This window comes from Portunus trituberculatus, chromosome 23 (genome assembly GCF_017591435.1).
Source record: "Portunus trituberculatus isolate SZX2019 chromosome 23, ASM1759143v1, whole genome shotgun sequence".
NCBI lineage: Eukaryota > Metazoa > Arthropoda > Malacostraca > Decapoda > Portunidae > Portunus > Portunus trituberculatus.
In genome coordinates, this window is record NC_059277.1 from 11,154,449 (window position 1) to 11,173,319 (window position 18,871).

At 41.4% G+C, this 18,871-nt stretch overlaps 1 protein-coding gene across 1 annotated transcript; it reads right to left on the minus strand.

The window, feature by feature from the left end:
- Window positions 1–534: 534 nt before the first annotated feature.
- Window positions 535–7,926, minus strand: LOC123507757. Its single transcript, XM_045260932.1, has 3 exons — window positions 6,563–7,926; window positions 4,069–4,244; window positions 535–1,191 (listed from the first exon to the last, which is right to left on the minus strand). Exons 1-3 carry the CDS (start codon window positions 7,647–7,649, stop codon window positions 1,072–1,074), a joined length of 1,383 nt encoding a protein of 460 aa, XP_045116867.1. The 5' UTR covers window positions 7,650–7,926; the 3' UTR covers window positions 535–1,071.
- Window positions 7,927–18,871: the final 10,945 nt, after the last annotated feature.

The following is an 18,871-nucleotide window of genomic DNA, read 5'->3' on the forward strand; positions in this document are numbered from 1 at the left end:
CACGAACAAAAATTCTCTTTGGGGAATGAAATAGCCTCTCTTGTGTATTCCACTGAACACGAAGACCCCAAGTTTGACTTATAATTCCTTAGACAACAGTGCACCACAAACTCATCTTTTTCAAACACAAAAGCATTCTTGTGGGGTAAACTTAATTTTACAGTATCAATTAAATATTCTTTTCTTCATGACTTTGTCACAAAGCTTCTCTTCACAGCAAATCAAATGATATTAAGTTGACTTTAATTGATAGAATAACAAGAAAAAAGAAAAAAAAAAAAAAAAAAAAAAAAAAAGATAAACTAAGTAGTACAGTGTAGGTCAGTGTGGTCTCGAGATGGCTGTTGCCTTGCAGTAAGTAAGATAGAAGGTTCACATGGCACAGTTTTGTCTGCACAAATTCCCACATTACAGTGCTTGGTTACTCAACTGCATCACATCGAACAACTTCCAGCTCATATACAGACTGCATCTCATATGAAAGGTGTTTATAACTGTATAATAGTTTACGATAAGGAATGAAGAAGCAGAAACATTGTAAAAAATATAAATTAAAAGTTATAATGAACAGCTGCATTTCATAGAACAGACCAGTTCACCTACTGCAAAATAATCACAGTATAAAGTTTAAATGTCAATGCCCAGCAACCTGACCACAGCATTGCCTTATAAATTGCACCAATTGAGACACTCCTTTGGCAAGGCAGCTAAATGTGAAGTATTTGGTTTGACAGCCAGCTTGGCAGGGAAAAGGAGGGTAGGATAGGTGGGGAAAGGAATAGGAGTACATAAAATTTTGGGTGTTGTTGCTTCCCCACAGAGGAAGTATCTTACCACACACACCAGCAGGCTTTCAGGACAGTAAAACAGCAGCCTGCTATGATGGAAGGGCACAGTTTGTTGCAGGATGCAATTCCACCTTCACTTGCAGGCAACACACTAACTGATTAATGCACTTTTGCACCTGGTGAGTCAAAAATATACAAACAATGAACAGATTGCTCCTGAAGGGTCTCTGGTGAACTGTCCACGAGTCCAGCTTTGCATAACGGCCTTTCTGCAGGATCACGGTCAATAGTGCCCCTCCTCCAGGTAACCCTTGATGCGGCTGGGAAGTGGCAGAGCCTGAATGTGGTCAACTCTTGTGTACTGGCGAATCACAAATCGGCAGAGGTACTGTAGGGATCGCACCTGGAAAGACATTTTGTGTACTGAAATTAGAATAAACAAGCATACAGATATGTAATATACAACACTCCAACCTTTGCAAAGAAAGAAAATAAATACTAAGTTGTAGAGTCTGACACATGCTTGTTTAAAAAGGCTGCTCATAATGCCACTTCTTAAAGCAAAATAAAAGTAAAGGCCAGTTTTCTTAGGTGTTATACTCATCTTTTTGAAACAGTTCAAATCACAAACAGAAGGAAATACAAGAAAAGGAAAAAAAAACTTCAGAGTTTACCAGTTCAGAGATCTTGGTAAACTGCATTAGGTAACAAAATGAACAGAACAACGGTGAAAGTAAAAAGTTCTGGCCAGTAAAGCCACAGGCATTGGGAGGCATGCAGCATCAGCCATCACCAACATTCTTTTTAATGTCATATTATTCAATGACCCCTGAGATGAAATGATGAATGACCTGCCTCTAACTACTGTATCTCTATTTTTATACTGCACAGTGGAACTTCCAACTGCCAAACTCCCCCCTTTTAGGACAAGTTGGTGGTGTAGTGGATAAGGTGGTGAGCGTTGGGATGGGGTAGACATCCAAGAGTAGGTTTGAAACTTTGTCCTTTGTCGAGTGGTTTAAAGTTACCTACATGTCACCATGATACTCAGGTTCTAGGTGGTGTAACTGTCTTACGCCAAAGATGCGCTTGGGTGGTGATATGGGCCCTAATATGGGTGCCACTATGAATAAAATTGCCTGGATGGAAGCTGGACAGCACTTCCCATACTCTTCATACCTACAGGCGCTATACGCCATAACATCATTAAAATGAAAAAAAATTTTGTTGTGTTGTGGTGTTGCCTTACTGTAATGGTATACCAGTCTCCTTTCACTTTTCTTCTTTTTTCTACTGTTGTTCTTTTATAAATTTGTGATGAAGTTTTTATTTTTTGTTTTTCTTTGTTTGAAGACCAGTATTATTTCCAAGATGCTTTACTGGTGTGACAAGTCTCAGGTGTCACAAGATTCCGTAGGATTCACTTTAGAACCTTCTTGCTAAAATCAAGATACATGTACATAGATTTTTCCGTGTTTAAATATATAGGCAACCCCTGATTAACAAACGTTCACACAATGAAATTTTGCTACAACGAAAGTTTCCTTTTACTACCATCTGCTCGTATAACGAACACCAAACTTGCTTTAACGAAATTTTATCCAGGTAATATTTTCCAAGTTTGAAAGCCCTGCTGTATCACGCAAGCCAACAGGCTTTTAAATACACCAGCGCCTCTCATGGACAAAACGCACACCACTCACTCCTCCTACCCTTCCCCGCTCTCATTAGTTCAAAATAATAACAGCGTCCAGCAACAGCTCATCTTCCCTCACTCAACATGCCACCAAAACGCCTGCAACCAGCCCTACAATGTCTCCTAGCGTTGCTAAGAAGACTAGGAATATTATACACAGACACGAGGCGAGAAAACTAATAGCAATGCTCGCCACCATGGCTTGATTCTATCTAGTGTCTCTACTATTTTCAAGACAGCAGACTCTATTAAGAAGGCTGATGAGACCGTATCTTCCTTGCAAGCTAAAAGAACCACCCAAACTCGTAACTCTGCAATGGATAAAATGGAAAGCCTTGTGGAAATGTACATGAGTTCTGTATGCAGTACAATGATGCGCCCATTGTTTACATTACACACGTTGCCGGCTAGCGTCTTTCCCGCTCCACTCTCCCTCCCTTCATAAATTTAAGATCATCACATTATAGATTATAGTTACGTATATATATATATATATATATATATATATATATATATATATATATATATATATATATATATATATATATATATATATTAGTGTACATTATAATGACTTAGTCTTAAATTAAACTGCTTAAATATTTAACTTCATAATTTTTACTTTCATTAAACCTTTTACTGTACTACAATGCACTCTCGCTTTGTTTACTCTCAATGGAAGTTGAAGTCAGGGGTCAAACTTGTTATACTTGGTTCGCTTAATGAAAATTCATGCAACGAACGTTTTTTTAGGAACGTAACCCGTTCATTAAGCCGGGGTTGCTGTATATTTCAAGTTTTAAGAAGATATTCCCAAACAAAAAGTATGAATGTATTTTGAAAATGACGCATACATTATACAACATATAGCATTCCCCTCAAAGTCTTGCCATTGACAAAACGCTATGCAGTGAGCGCCACATGCTGTGTCACCTGTGTTGCTGTCACACATACCTGTGCACCAGCCCGAGTCACCACTTTAACGGCCCTCACCGCTAGCTTTGAATAGGTGAGATGCCTCGGTGCTGTGATCAGCTGTCGTGACATTATTAGCAAATATGGCAGCCCAAACAAACATTTACAAGTTTTATGATTGCAGTTTCATGTCCCTGTGCCACCACAACCATTGTAACTTCATTTCCATCATCTCTTGCAAGGAGCTTGTCAGCCAGGATGGCTAGTGATGCATGAAAAACACTGTCAGGAAGATCAGCACATGTCATCTTGCTGTCAGTTAGACACTGTCACTATAACAACGACGATACTCTATTATTCCAGCTGAGAGGTTCACAAAAGTGTTTGATATAGGATACTTGCTGCAGGAAGTGAGGGGTGCATGCTGGGTCACTCTCTCAAGCACAGCCCTGGGACCCAAGAATGAATTAATCTATTTTTACACTGATTCCTACAGGGAAAATGGTTTTGGTCTGCAAACATTTCGGTTCATGAATATTCTTCAAGAACAAATTAAAGTTAGAAACAAAGGTTTCACTGTATTGTATGATCCTCATCAATGTCTAAAGCTGCCAATGTCCCTCAACACACTGCTTCTATAGCTTGTTATGCCCGTCCAACACGACCCACCTGAGTAAATCTAGAGACAGGCTTGGTGAGCCTCACAGGGAAGGACGGGGAGCCCGGTACCCTTGCCCGGGAGAAGCAGAATACTCCTGACTCAGAATGACTCATACAGTGGTCAATGAGTCCCACCAGGCTGGTGTGGTCCTCATGCTCAGGGTGTGGGTAGAAGCTGAACCATCCTGTCAACAAAGAAAACACTCATCATGAAATTGGTCAAAGATTCTTTGTATGTGTGACTGGAAGTGAAGAGTGAACACTCAAGGAATACACTTGCATGCTACATCAGGAAATAAAAGTGACATCAAATGTGTTCCAGCAATGGCTCTTCTGCCAGTTCCTTAAGGGTTTTTGAATGTGTGTTGTCAGGGCCTGGAGCTGTAGTCTACATAGTTATTGTCAGGTGTCACAGAATTCCTAACCGTCACTCCATTCGCCGTCTTAAGGCTCACAATTTGTCCACTTTAAATATATAAAATGTAATAGGTGCTTGACATAATTTTCTTTAGTTTAAATGTTTGTGACATCATATTACTACTTTTAGGAATAGTTAGAAGGTATATCCAAACAAAAGAAATTTGATAAATAGGAGAAGATTATGCCCAACATGCAGGCCGTGTAGGGCAAGGTTTGTTTGAGTTTGTGCAAAACTGATTGTACTGCTCCCTGCAGTTACTTATAATAATAGATGATTGCATCAAAGAAGAACATTGTTTGTTATGAATGCTATTTATCATTAAATTAGTAATAAAAATTGTTGGAGATTGTGTTATGGTATATACAGCTATGTTGCCACGATGTTGATAAGAGTTAAGACAGTCATTGGCAGCACTATAATAAGGTGAACCCTGTATTAGCACTTATGACAACGTCACATGGTTAGAGCCTGTCATAGATGGACTTATGTCTAAAATGAGCCATTTTGTCTCACCCTGACCACATCATCAGCAATGACTGTTTGTAGAATATAGCCCTTGGGGCTTTAAATTCATTTAACGATTGAAATCTTGTGTTTGACAGTGTCCTGTTGCACTTGAATATTTGTTTGTACCTCCACGCAATTTCCTGCATGATAGGTAAATGGCCCTGGATATCTTCATAATTTTGCTGGTAGAAGTCATAGGCAATAAGTTCAATGCCATCATTTTCCTCTATGAATACAGATTTGAAGACTTATACGAAACATTTGTGGTTGCTTGTGTACTTGTCTGAGTTCCTTCTCTGGTCATTAGTATACTCACATGTTCCTTTGTGTTTTTGTTACTGTTTACAGACCTACGTATAGGCTGCTTTGGGGTTAGTTTTATTTCTACAAATAGCTATAGTTCATGTTTTTTTTCTGGTTTGCTTTATTTCCTTTGTGCACTTGTTCCTCTCTTTAATATACTTCCTGTATCTTAACTGGCAATTGTTTTCCAAAAATTCCTTTCAGGCAAAGTGCTTGTTTCATACTGTCCTCTTTGTGCTTCCTTCAAACCATGGCTGTTTTTCATTTCTTCTTGGCATGTCTCTGTTCTTAGGTATAAATCTTTACATTCCTTCAATAAATCCATTCATCTCACTGATGTCCTTTCCTTGCACTTCTTTACATCTCTGCTCTCCAGCTTATCAGACTGAGATCATTTTTGAAGTTTTGGTAGTCACCTTGAAAAGTTTAATCTCTTCTTGTATTTCCTGTGTTGGCTGAGACTGGTACATGTAACTACCTAAATTTCATAACACCATGACACACTTTTTTCCAGTAGCCCCAAAACTTCCATCTGGTCAATATAATTTTCACTTTTTACTACAGCTAATGAGATCCAGGGTACCTGGTGTATGCTCACATATCATATAATAGTATAAGTGGCAGAAAAATGCCACTAACCCTCTTGATGCTAAAGGTGATTCAGGATTCCTCCCATGCAAGTTTTTGTATCAACCCCCAAGCAGGGCATGCAGGAATACAGGTTTTTTTGGTTACACTGTTTATGTTAGAGGTTAGGTTAGGTTAGGATATTTAAGGCACAGTAGTGATCTACTTTACAACATGGCATGAAATTTTTCATAGCTACATTTTTTGTTTGAGCTTTGTGGGGGTGTTTTAAGTGATTCTGGTGACATAATTACTGTTTTTGGTGATCCTCATCAATTGCTCTAGAAAATACCTAATTTTGTCTTGATTCTGATAATTTACTCCCTGGAAAATACTAGCTTTCATCAAACAATGACCAAACACAACTTTATAGCATTCTTTGATATGCAAACAATGGGTTTTGTGAAGATCTGAAAGAAAATAATAAAAAAAAAAAAAAACAAGGAGGCATTGTTATACTGGACCATTACCCAAAATACAAATACATTCATAGTTTACTTTACTACGTAACTAATCATGACGGGATAAGCTGAAATGTAATTTCCCTTCACAGCAAACGTTTCACCATACCTTAACTACAAATTAATATGGACACTGCCTCCTAAGTCATCAGTGTTACATACACATGTGAATGCAGAAACGTACCGTTGCTGTGTTCAATTCTGGTGTGCAGCGTCTTGTTGTACGACCTGAAGCTGAGGCTGAAGAGGTACTTGTCGTCCGAGGAGTCCCGCACCAGGAAGGCCCCATCAGGCTGGTCAACGAGCTTCTCCTCGGCCTCTGCCCGAGTAATGGGGCCCCAGTACCACCCAAACCTGGCCAGTCGGAAAAGTTCCTCGGCAAGACTGCGCTTGCTGGCATCCAGGTTGTCGTCGTGAGGGCCCCACAGCTCCCCGTAGGGCAGCGGGGAGGACGTCTCCGACATGGCACTGCGCTCCAGCCCTTCACTGCCCACCTGTGAGTCCACAGTGCCACCGACCGTCTCCACCAAAACCTGCGGCAATGAGTCTGTGGTGTCCGTGGTGCCACCATCGTAAGTGTCTGGCAAGGCCGCCACCTCAGTGGTCTCTGATATGTGGTTAGCCGTCTTTCCAAACAGAGAGAGGGAAGAGATAGGCTGGTCTCGCACTGGCACCATTTGCTCTGTTCCCTGACCCCCTGTGCCCTTCACACTGTCCAGCTGCTGGTGTCCCCGCCCAGCATCCTGGCTGTGTCCTCGCCCAGCGTCTAGCTGGCTGTGGTGCAGGGGCCTGACGGTGGCCTCGCCCTCAGACAACACTCTGGAGGAGGAGATCTGCCTGGTGACTGGTGTGTGCATGGGGCGGATGGCACGCTTGTTGTGCTGCCTCTTGTGCGTCTGTCCCCCGGACGTGTTCAGGCCATCGCTGGAGGACTCTTCGCTGATGGACTGAGAGAAGGAGTCCCCAAAACTGTTTGAGAGACCCTCGAAGCTTTTACTCTTCTTGGGCGAGCTGCAGCGGGACCCCTGGCACGCGTCAAGCTTCCCGCTCAGCTTCTTCTTGAGGGTCTGCAGGATGCCAGACTTGGACTTCTTTTTGCCTGCCTTGTCCGGGTTGTTGTTGGCAGAAGCAGTGTGTGCGGGGGGCGAGGTGGAGGAGGAGGAGCAGCCCACCAGCACCTCAAACACCTCGCCATTGGCACTGCTCGCCCTCCTCCCTCCATGGCGCGGAGAACGGCTCAACAACTGAGACAAATTCACTTTTTTCATCATCTTTCCTCGGGATGGCCCCTCGGCTTGGAATCACCGCGGGACACGGCCATTGGATGGCAGTGGTACGCGGAAATCGAGGAAAATAAGTGGAATCTCATCTGCACACCCACGCCCCCCCTGCCATCTTGTCGCCACTGGCAGCCTCAGCTCCACCAGGGCCAGGCAGCCTCGCCTCGCCGAGACGCATTCCATCGCATTGACTGTCTCGCCCCTCACGGGGTCATGTCAGCCCACGACATTACCTCAATAATGTCCACCAAAATATCCTATACTAAATATCTCAGCAAAAGTTACAATATCGTTCCGGAAAGGCTACTTTCCCCATTCATTATCCTAATAATATATAATGTCAGGTCTGCAGTATTAGAGGTTGCAGTGATATGTTTTATATTCCCTTATATAAATCACCAAACTATACAGAACTGTCATCTATAAACCTAAAGCAAAAGAATATATAATAATGTAAATATTAGGCAAGGCACCGAAAAAGACATTGTTAGAGAATAATTGTCAGAAAGGAAATATACTGTAGAAACTAAAAAAAAAATAAATAAAAAATAAAAAAGAATAAGAAAAATATACATTTTTAGTCAATAAGACAAAAAGAAAGGAAAATAGAAAGAAAAAAACACGCAGAATATATTCAAGATTGAGCACCGTTATAAAGAATCTACAACTCCAGAGAGAGAGAGAGAGAGAGATTTGATAAGTTTATTGTTGAAAAAAAAAAGTACAAAGGAGATTGGAGGAGCCTGCCACCCATTCCCCAAACAAATGTTCATAGAAAACTAATGCATTGCAGTACAAAAATAAATAACCTTAAGTATATTTACATTATTTACAAAAGTGGAGCAAAAAGTGGGAAATCCTTGAGGATGGCAGGGATAATGTCATTGTTGAAGAACCAGCTTATCATTGGTGGCAGGTCCCAGTTCCCCTGTGGGCGGAAATGCACCAGCAAGGGACACTCCATGACATAGTGGGCAAGTGTGTGTGCCCTGCAGGACTGTGACACAGCTTACAGGGCACAACAGCAGCCCCACTGACCTCCCAATAGTACCTGTAACCCAGCCTGAGACGCATAGCAACAAGGTCATGGGCGGCACTCTTCCTGCCATAGGTGACACTGCTGGTGTGGGAGACAAGTACATAATGGACTGAACTGGGACTGCCTTTCCCATAACAAGTGTCAAGGTTATGAGCAATGGTGCTGCAAACATGACGTTTAAGCTGACCCTTGATGTTATTATAAGTGTGTTCAACAGGACAGTCAGCAATGTCCTCAGTAAGGGAGTGACGGGCAAGAACATCAGCTTTTTCATTATGGGAAATGCCAACATGAGAAGGCACCCAGATGAAACGTACTCTGAGATTATCTCTCTCCAAGAGATCAATGACACCAAGACATTTGTTGATGAGATCACAATCAGCAGGGGAAGGAGACAACAATGAATATAAGGCACCCTGACTATCAACAAAAAAGTAAACATCTTTCCCCGAAGGAAGGACAATTTGTAAACCTTCTAGCATGGCATATAGTTCTGCCCTTGTAGATGACAGGTTGTCAGGAAACCTCTTGGACACCTCAGTGTCAGTGTATTCAGAGGGAGAGGTGTAGTTGCGGATGAACAGGCCACATCCAGATTTGCTGCCATCCACTGAACCATCACAGTAAACATGTACAGCCTGCACCCTTGAGTAATTAGACAATTTATGCATAAAAAGGTCTTTAAGTTCATGTGGGAACCAGTTATATTTAGGAGCAGCAAGTTTTTCTATATCTACACTGACTTTGTGAGGTCTCCAAGAGGGGGAACCAGAGGTGGTAACAACATTGAGGTAGGAGTTAAGGACATCAAATTTGGTTAGTGATGATAAAAGCTGTCTCAAGTAAGAGTTAGCAGGGGCCCTGGGGTTAGCATGAAGGTGGGCAAGGGAACGCAAGGGTTGGCTGGCACCATTACATGCCATCCGACACAGTGCACGGCAGGTGATTTCCTGTATTCGACAAACAATGGTGGGGAGGTTCAATTCTGCTCGGAGAACTTCAAGCTTTGCAGTCTTGGGGCAGCCTAAGATTACTCTCATGCTCTCATTCTGAATGTACTCAAGGGGGTTTCAGCTGTGTTGGACTATACCGAAACAAGACTGGAGCAGCATAGTCTATTAAAGCCCTGATAACAGAAATGTAGAACATCCTAAGCACTAGGATACCCACACCATAGCCCCTGTGAGCTAGCACTCGTAGAGGAGCAAGCCGTAACAAACATTGATTGCGAACATAGGTACTACAGTGAGAATCCTTAGTAAAACCGAGTTGAGCTCCCAAGTATTTATAGCACTGCACACGACTGATTTTTATGGAATTTATGCTTGGTGGTCTGCAAACTCTGGGAGTTGTTTGAAATTTAGTTTTAGTTTCATTGATGACAAGGCCCATGTCAGTACACAGGGACTCAAGATGGCTTAAGGCCGAGGTAAGGGTCCAAGGAGCATTACACTGTAGCAAGATATCGTCAGCATAGACAATTACCTCTGTGTCCTGGGGAAAAGGATATCTGGCAATTTTATCCATAAGTATATTGAAAAGCATGGGGCTGAGTACACCCCCCTGCGGTGTACCCAAGTCAAAATTCCCTTCAGCAGAGAGAGAGAGAGAGAGAGAGAGAGAGAGAGAGAGAGAGAAAGAGAGAATGCAAAGTAAGGTTGAAAAACCATTCTTACCGTATGAGAGAGAGAGAGAGAGAGAGAGAGAGAGAGATTAATCCGTATTAAGTAATACTGTACCAACAATAATCAACATTACACCATCGATCTTTCACCTGATGGCTGATACAGTTTATTTTTCCGTTATCAACATGCATGTGTACGTACCTGCATATGTTCGTCTTTAATGTGAAACAGGAAACGATGAAAGATCTGCAGACTGAAGTCTACATAGGTACATGATGAAGGCAGGGATGGCAGAAGAATATACGAGCATTTGAAGTTATCTAGAGTTGAAAAGAACCCTGTGAAGATACCGACGTATTATAGTGACCTATATGTTACTCCGAAAACCAACTCTTGGAGGGAGGAAGAATACAAGAACAAATTGGAAAACACAAAAGCAAGCCAAATAGCGAAAATTAAGATATCATAGCAATGGGAGAATATAACTCGTGAGAGATTTGGACCACAGAAGGTAGCTAGTGATCGAGGCGTCATGAGGAAACCAAATTAACCAATTAACGTGGAACTGGCTATTGAGAACATCCTTGCACACTCCAGGGTTGAATAAGACACAACTAGCATTCAGAGAGCAATGAATTCACCATCACAAAAGAACATTAATTGCAATTATCGAGGAGTATTTTTAATTATAAAGGCCCAATAGGGATGAGTTAACCATGTGTGTGTGTGTGTATTTACCTAGTTGTATTTACCTAGTTGTAGTTTTACAGGGCCTGGGCTTTATGCTCATGTGGCCCCGTCTCCATATCTACACTTATCCAATTTCTCTTTAAAACTATGCACACTCGTTCCTGACACCACTTCCTCACTCAAACTGTTCCAAGTCTCAACACATCTTTGCGGGAAACTATATTTTTTAACATCTCTCAGACATCTTCCTTTCCTCAGTTTCTTACTATGCGATCTTGTGCTTCTAATGTCATTCTTCTCTCAGGATTAGTATCTCATTATTCACTTGATCCATTCCGTTAATCAATTTATAAACTTGTATAAGATCCCCTCTCTCTCTTCTCTGTTCCAGGGTTGGTAGATCCATAGCTTTTAGTCTCTCCTCATATGTCATCCCTTTAAATTCTGGAACCATTTTTGTAGCCATTTTTTGTAGTCTCTCCAATTTCCTTATGTGCTTCTTTTTATGGGGGGTTCCACACAACTCCTGCATATTCCAATCTAGGTCTTATTTTAGTACTTATCAATTTCTTCATCATTTCTTTGTCCATATAGTGAAATGCTAATCCAATATTCCTTAGCAAATTATACGTCTCTCTGAAAATTCTATCAATATGGCTTACCGGTTGATTGTTTTCTTCCATTGTCACTCCCAAGTCCTTTTCCTTTTTTACTTTTTCTAGTTCTACTCCATCTCCCATCTTATAGATTTCCACTGGTCGTCTTTCACTTTTTCCCATTTCCATGACATGGCTTTTGTCCACATTGAATTCCATCTCCCATTTTTTACTCCATTTCCAGAACTTGTTTAAGTCTTCCTGTAGTATTTCACAATCCTCCTTTTGTTTAATGACTCTGCACAGTTTCGCATCGTCCGCAAACAGATTTATGTACCTGTTCACTCACTCTGGCATGTCGTTTACATATACGAGAAAAAGTATTGGCGCCAATACTGACCCCTGTGGCACTCTGCTGTCTACTGTTCTCTCCACTTGGACTTCATATCTTTAACTATTGTCCTTATTTCTCTCCCCCTCAAGTAATTTTTCATCCATCTCAATGTGCTTCCTTTTAAGCCACCCTTCTCCTCTAACTTCCATAGTAATCTTTCATGTGGCACTTTATCAGACGCCTTTTTTAAATCTAAATAAATACAGTCAATCCATCCCTCTCTCTCTTGTACTTTATCAACTATTCTAGAGTAGAAACTCAATAAATTTGTTACACATGACCGACCTTTTCTAAAACCAAATTGGCTATTTGATAATTTGTTGTCTGTGTGTGTGTGTGTGTCATGAGGTGATGGGAAGGATTGAGTTGGGTCTTGCCTGTCAGTGCTTGCTTCTATTATTATCGTTGTTATTGCGTGGTTTGCAGTGTAGACAGGAGCAGGAGGAGGATATATAAAAGGAAAAGGAGAAATGTAGGAGGAGAAGGGGAAGAAGGAAGACAAAGGGAAACAGTGATGAAGACAATATTTAAGTAGTTTAGTTTCCCCATCAATACTGTCTTTTATGCCGGATCACCATGGTGGGTGGGGGGTGAATTAGAGAAGGCAGCATGACTTCACAAAAGTGAAGCCAGCGCGCTATTGGTCCGCTGCTGCCCCTATCCCCCCCTTACACCTAAAAAAAAAAACCATTACCAGCCGCCCATTGAAAACACATGGGAACGCCTGATTTACGCTCCTTATTTTCCGTCTTATGTCCATGTTTCGAAGCTGCCTACCATAATATGTGACTGTAAAAGACTCGTAATAGTCGTGGCATACCGTGCCACGAAGATTTAAATGGTAAATCATATTTACAAATTAGATAATACAGTGTTTTCCAGCTTTGGTGGACTTGAGTGAGAGGTGGGGAAGCTGTCTTTGGGGCAAACTTATGACTGAACAAGGTGATGTACACATCTAAATATACATGTGCATGTAGACGTAAACATGTACATATACATGTGCATTTAAATGAAGGATAAATAAACTGTATATCAGGTGAAAGTTGGCCTGAAGATTGATTTTTTTTGGTATAACAATTACTTAGAATATCTCAAATACTCTCTCTCTCTCTCTCTCTCTCTCTCTCTCTCTCTCTCTCTCTCTCTCTCTCTCTCTCTCTCTCTGCACATTCAGGACAGTATTACACACACACACACACACACACACACACACACACACACACACACACACACACACACACACACACCACTCATGGCAACACTGCCGCCATCATTTTGTCTGTGATAGAGGCGTAATTGCCCCTTTCTTTCTTTTTTTCCTTTTCCTTTATAACATAACATACCAAAATATTTCACAACACAGGCTTTGCACATCACAACAATCTGCAACATGATTGGGGCAGCTGCCTTCACACTCGTTGATGCCCTAAATAAATAAAGACAGGTGAAGACGTGACACACACACACACACACACCACCTATATAATGTAAGAAAGAGTAATACACACACACACACACACACACACACACACACACACACACACACACACACACAAACAAACAAACAAACAAACACACACACACACACACACACACACACACACACACACACACACACACACACACACACACACACCTATACAACGTAAGAAAGAGTCACACACACACACACACACACACACACACACACACACACACACACACTTATACAACGTAAGAAAGAGTAACACACACACACACACACACACACACACACACACACACACACACACACACACACACACACACACACACACACACACACACACACACACACACACATACACACACACACATACATGTAAGAAAGAGTCACACACACACACACACACACACACACACACACACCACCTATACAACGTAAGAAAGAGTCACACACACACACACACACACACACACACACACACACACACACACACACACACATACAACGTAAGAAAGAGTAACACACACACACACACACACACACACACACACACACACACACACACACACACCACACACAACGTAAGAAAGAGTACACACACACACACACACACACACACACACACACACACACACACACACACACACACACACACACACACACACACACCACCTATACAACGTAAGAAAGAGTCACACACACACACACACATACACATACACACACACACACCACCTATACAACGTAAGAAAGAGTCACACACACACACACACACACACACACACACACACACCTATACAACGTAAGAAACAGTAACACACACACACACACACACACACACACACACACACATACAACGTAAGAAACACACACACACACACACACACACACACACACACACACACACACACACCACCTATACAACGTAAGAAAGAGTAACACACACACACACACACACACACACACACACACACACACACACACACACACACACACACACACACACACACACACACACACACACCACCTATACAAGGTAAGAGAGTAACACACACACACACACACACACCTATACAAGGTAAGAGAGTAACACACACACACACACACACACACACGGTAGCTCAGTGGTTAGAGCGCTGGCTTCACAAACCAGAGGACCGGGGTTCGATTCCCCGGCCGGGTGGAGATATTTGGGTGTGTCTCCTTTGACGTGTAGCCCCTGTTCACCTAGCAGTGAGTAGGTACGGGATGTACATCGAGGAGTTGTGACCTTGTTGTCCCGGTGTGTGGTGTGTGCCTGGTCTCAGGCCTATCCGAAGATCGGAAATAATGAGCTCTGAGCTCGTTCCGTAGGGTAACGTCTGGCTGTCTCGTCAGAGACTGCAGCAGATCAAACAGTGAACACACATATATCGAGCGGAAGGGAGGGGACAGGTCTGGGTCTGGATTTGGGTCCAGCTGGTGTTCGACCCCCCGTGGATGACATATTTACGTTAAGTAAACCGTTTTGAAAATGACGATTCTCAAAAAGGCAGCTGGACACGAATACTACATAAATTCTGACTTGCCACCAAACAAAACTAATTCTTATTATATAAAATTATTGCCGAGATAAGAAATTATAAAAATATTCTAAAAATACTTTAAATAGATTTGTTATAACATCGACATGTTTAAAAAAACTTTTTAAAGCCCACTAATCTTATTCAATACGATCGATAATACTTTATAAAAATATGAACTACTTCTGCAACACATCAAAACTTGGCAACACTCTGAGATAATAAAATAAATACTCCATATTATATCACTTTTACACTTTTTAACAGCACTATAAATCACTCTTGAAATTGACACATCTCACCTATCAGGAACGAAACACATTTTATCAATCATAAACTATCTTTTGAAACCATTCACACTTCATTACAAGCTGTAATAAAAAAAATAAGCATTCAGAGATAGAAAATTTGGAGAGGATATTTGGCTCTTATTTAGGGTTCAAAATCTACGTATTTCACCAACAGAAGTGTATAAGAAACTTGAAACACAACTAAATATGTCTGGGAACCATAAAAAGTGACTTTTGAGCCAAAATGAATAAACTGAGGGCGATAGAAAATAATACCAGAATTCAACAGACTGGGAGATGAAGAGCAAGATGGCGCCGGCTGATGACGTCACGCGGAGCAAATGACGTCACGCGGGAAAATGGATTATGACGTCACTCGGTGGCCATGCTTCCCCACTTAGCATCTATAGCCCTTCACCATACACAAATTAGGCAATAGCGGATATATCTCAACAACCAACATGAAAGATTAGGCCAGCGGCTCAACTTTATGACGTGTCTGACATACAATAAGATGGAAGAGATAATTAATGGCCGAGAGATAATCACCGGGTCAGTGGTTCGTTCGTTTATTTACCATCTAATCGTTTATTTTTGGGTTTCTACATTCCCAAACAGGTGTTAGTTCAGTGATATGTTGTCCTGGAGTTTGGCAAGGCAGGTCTGGAGTGGATGTGGATGAGTTGTGACGGTCAAGTATTAAGTTAATTATAAAAACTGATGTAAGGGTATATACTTTGTAACATACTACTTGCCTTATAGTTTACTGATCTGTTATGGTTCATTCGTTGTGTTTCGTCCTGGGGGCTGGCAACGTTAGGCTAAGATATGACACCACTGTGGAATATATATAATGAGTTATACACCAAAAATATTACTTACATTTCCTGATGGACATTGTCCCGGAGCGGATGGACTTACTTTATCGTCTCAGCCTTCTTGTCAGTACATACACACCGCCTTCAACCGCGAATGAATAGTTAACCATTGCTTACTGAGAGGTTACCAACATGGCATTGTTTTTGTTACTCTCACTATTCTGTCTTCCTTGTCAGTGCTTCACGTCCTGCCAGCGCAGCACCGCACAGTTATATACAGAGTTTTAAACTGAGAGTGGGAGTGGTCAAGGGTGGGGCGGGGCAGTCACTGAGGGGCGAGCAGCAGGTGTTCCAGTTCCACCAAGTTAACAGTTGCCACTTGCCACAATCAACACTATTACTATAGGTGTGTAAGTAAGAGTCTTAATTGAATGTAGCAATAGCTACTGACTCGACCACCTGCTGCCGTCACGAAAGACTGAAGGAATAAATTAACTAATCTGGAGGGTGAGTGGTTGGGTGCTGATGGTTGCGCTGTTGCCTGGATCAGCTTAGCCAGTTACCATATTAACTGGCTTATTATTTGAATATATGCAACCAGAATGATAATTATACTACTGCATAGATAGGTAGTAGGTACAACTTATCTTGTACCTATATTCTTAGTAATAAAAATTATATAACTTATAAGTAGGTATAAAGTAGGTAAGGTGAACCATGCTGGTTCCTTACTGCTTGGAACAACCATCAAGCAAGGATAAATAAACTGTATATAAGATGAAAGTTGACCTGAAGGTCGATTTTTCTTGGTATAGCAATTACTTAACACATCAAATAATCTCTCTCTCTCTCTCTCTCTCTCTCTCTCTCTCTCTCTCTCTAGGCTTTATTTAAAAAGATGTGATTTCATTTGACTGGGCATTTGAAAAAAAACATCTATCACTGAAATTTTACTTCTCTTGTTTGTTTCTTGCCATGTAATAACCGCGAAAAGCAATCTTTTTACCACAATTTCTCCCGCAAACGGCCTGCTGTACTTGCAATTTTGTAGATATTTCCTATACATCACTAATAATAGGTCTACAGGACATATTTAGGAAACTATAATGTGGTTTACATACGTCAAACCATCAGAATTCTTTCTTAGTTTTCCTCTAATAATGAAAAAGAAAGTGGCAATTTCCCATTGCTTAACACAGAAGAGGCCAATGTTTTGGGTGTAAGTTGGGATCGTTAGCTCTCCCCACAGCCTCAAATAAGCTCCGCCCACTGGCTTTACTGTGGGATAGGCATGTAACGCCTTCTTCAATCTAACCTCCTTGAGTATCACCAAAGCAGAACAGGAAAAGTCAATATTTAGTATAGTTTTATCCTAATACTGTCTTTATATGCTATATTTACGATGTAGAACAGGAGAAAGGCAATGTTTGGTTTAGAGTTTTCTTGAATTAATACTGTCTTTACATGCGTTACGAGGTAGAACACGAGGAAGACAATATTCATTGGTGCTACTTTAGCGTGAGGTCTACCTCCCGTTACTACTATAGTGTTAGTATAGGTCTACCGCTGCAATATCCCTCCCTCATTTCCATACATTTATTTTAGCGATAAATACTTAATTTGTACATATCCTAGGAATGACTTAAACAGATAAGGAAGAAAGGTAAAAATGAACATATGTTATCATATAATAACATTTCCATGCATTTATTCTAGCGATACACACTTCGTACATCTTCTAAGAATGACACAAATAGATCATTAGAATTTTTTTTCATCACCTTCCAGCAAAAATTATCAAAATGAGACTGGAACAGATGACGACCAACACCTCGCATTCTCTTCAGAATCACTGTCCAACCACGATCGCTCAATTGCCTGTATGTGTGCTCTTGTCACTGGATCCACAAAATGTTGCTGGTGGTTCACTGTAAAATGCTGGTACCCCATGGCATTTAGGGTGCTGTAAGCAGGCCACTCATCTGAACGAATCACCGAACCATATGCACGCTCCCTTTCAATAATAGAGATTAGAGTGTTACGGTCACGCCATTCCACCCAAAAGTCCCGACAGTTTAATTGAGCCTTGTTTAAGACCAAAAACTCAAGGCCCATCACTACGCTCATGGTTTCTGTCGTTTTCTTGCTCTGCGTCACTGTCCTCGGAGAGAGGAGTGTTGTCTCCTTTTAGCATCCTTCCTCGGTTGTACTTCCGTCGACCAGCAAATCTTACCTTATCAATTTGGATGGGGTTATCCGTTATTCCTACCATCTTTCCTCATCATTGATAAGAAACTATGGCTGTACACGCCTCTCGGCACATGTTGAACCAGTCAGTTATAGTACAGGTAGATTTTCCTGTGAGAGTCGATCGTTACTGTGGACATTGGTATATCTAATACAAAGAGAAATATTTCACACAGGCTCAGGTTGCAGTGCAATTTGTTGTTCATGTCCGTATAATGGAAAAATTCATTTCCTGTACGAACAGACCGTGTAGTTGACACCCCTTTAGAGGGCAACGTAACACAGGCTTGAATTCTCCTCCTATGTTACACGAGGAGGGTCCCGAAGGAACGCGGGTCACGCGGTAGACCTCACAGCTGCACTTGGGTAGGCCACATATGGCGGTAGACCTCACGCTAAAGTAGCACCCATTCATTTTATTTTTCTCCTCAATGCGGTTTCCATGAAACATTTACGAGGCAGAGCAAGAAAAGACAATATTTTG

Coding starts and splice junctions, on each gene's coding strand:
- LOC123507757 (XM_045260932.1), bottom strand. CDS start 7,649: ATGATGAAAAAAGTGAATTTGTCTCAGTTGTTGAGCCGTTCTCCGCGC. Junction 4,245..6,562: donor CAGAATTGAACACAGCAACG/GTACGTTTCTGC, acceptor CTTTGTTGACAG/GATGGTTCAGCTTCTACCCA. Junction 1,192..4,068: donor CTGTCTCTAGATTTACTCAG/GTGGGTCGTGTT, acceptor ATGTCTTTCCAG/GTGCGATCCCTACAGTACCT.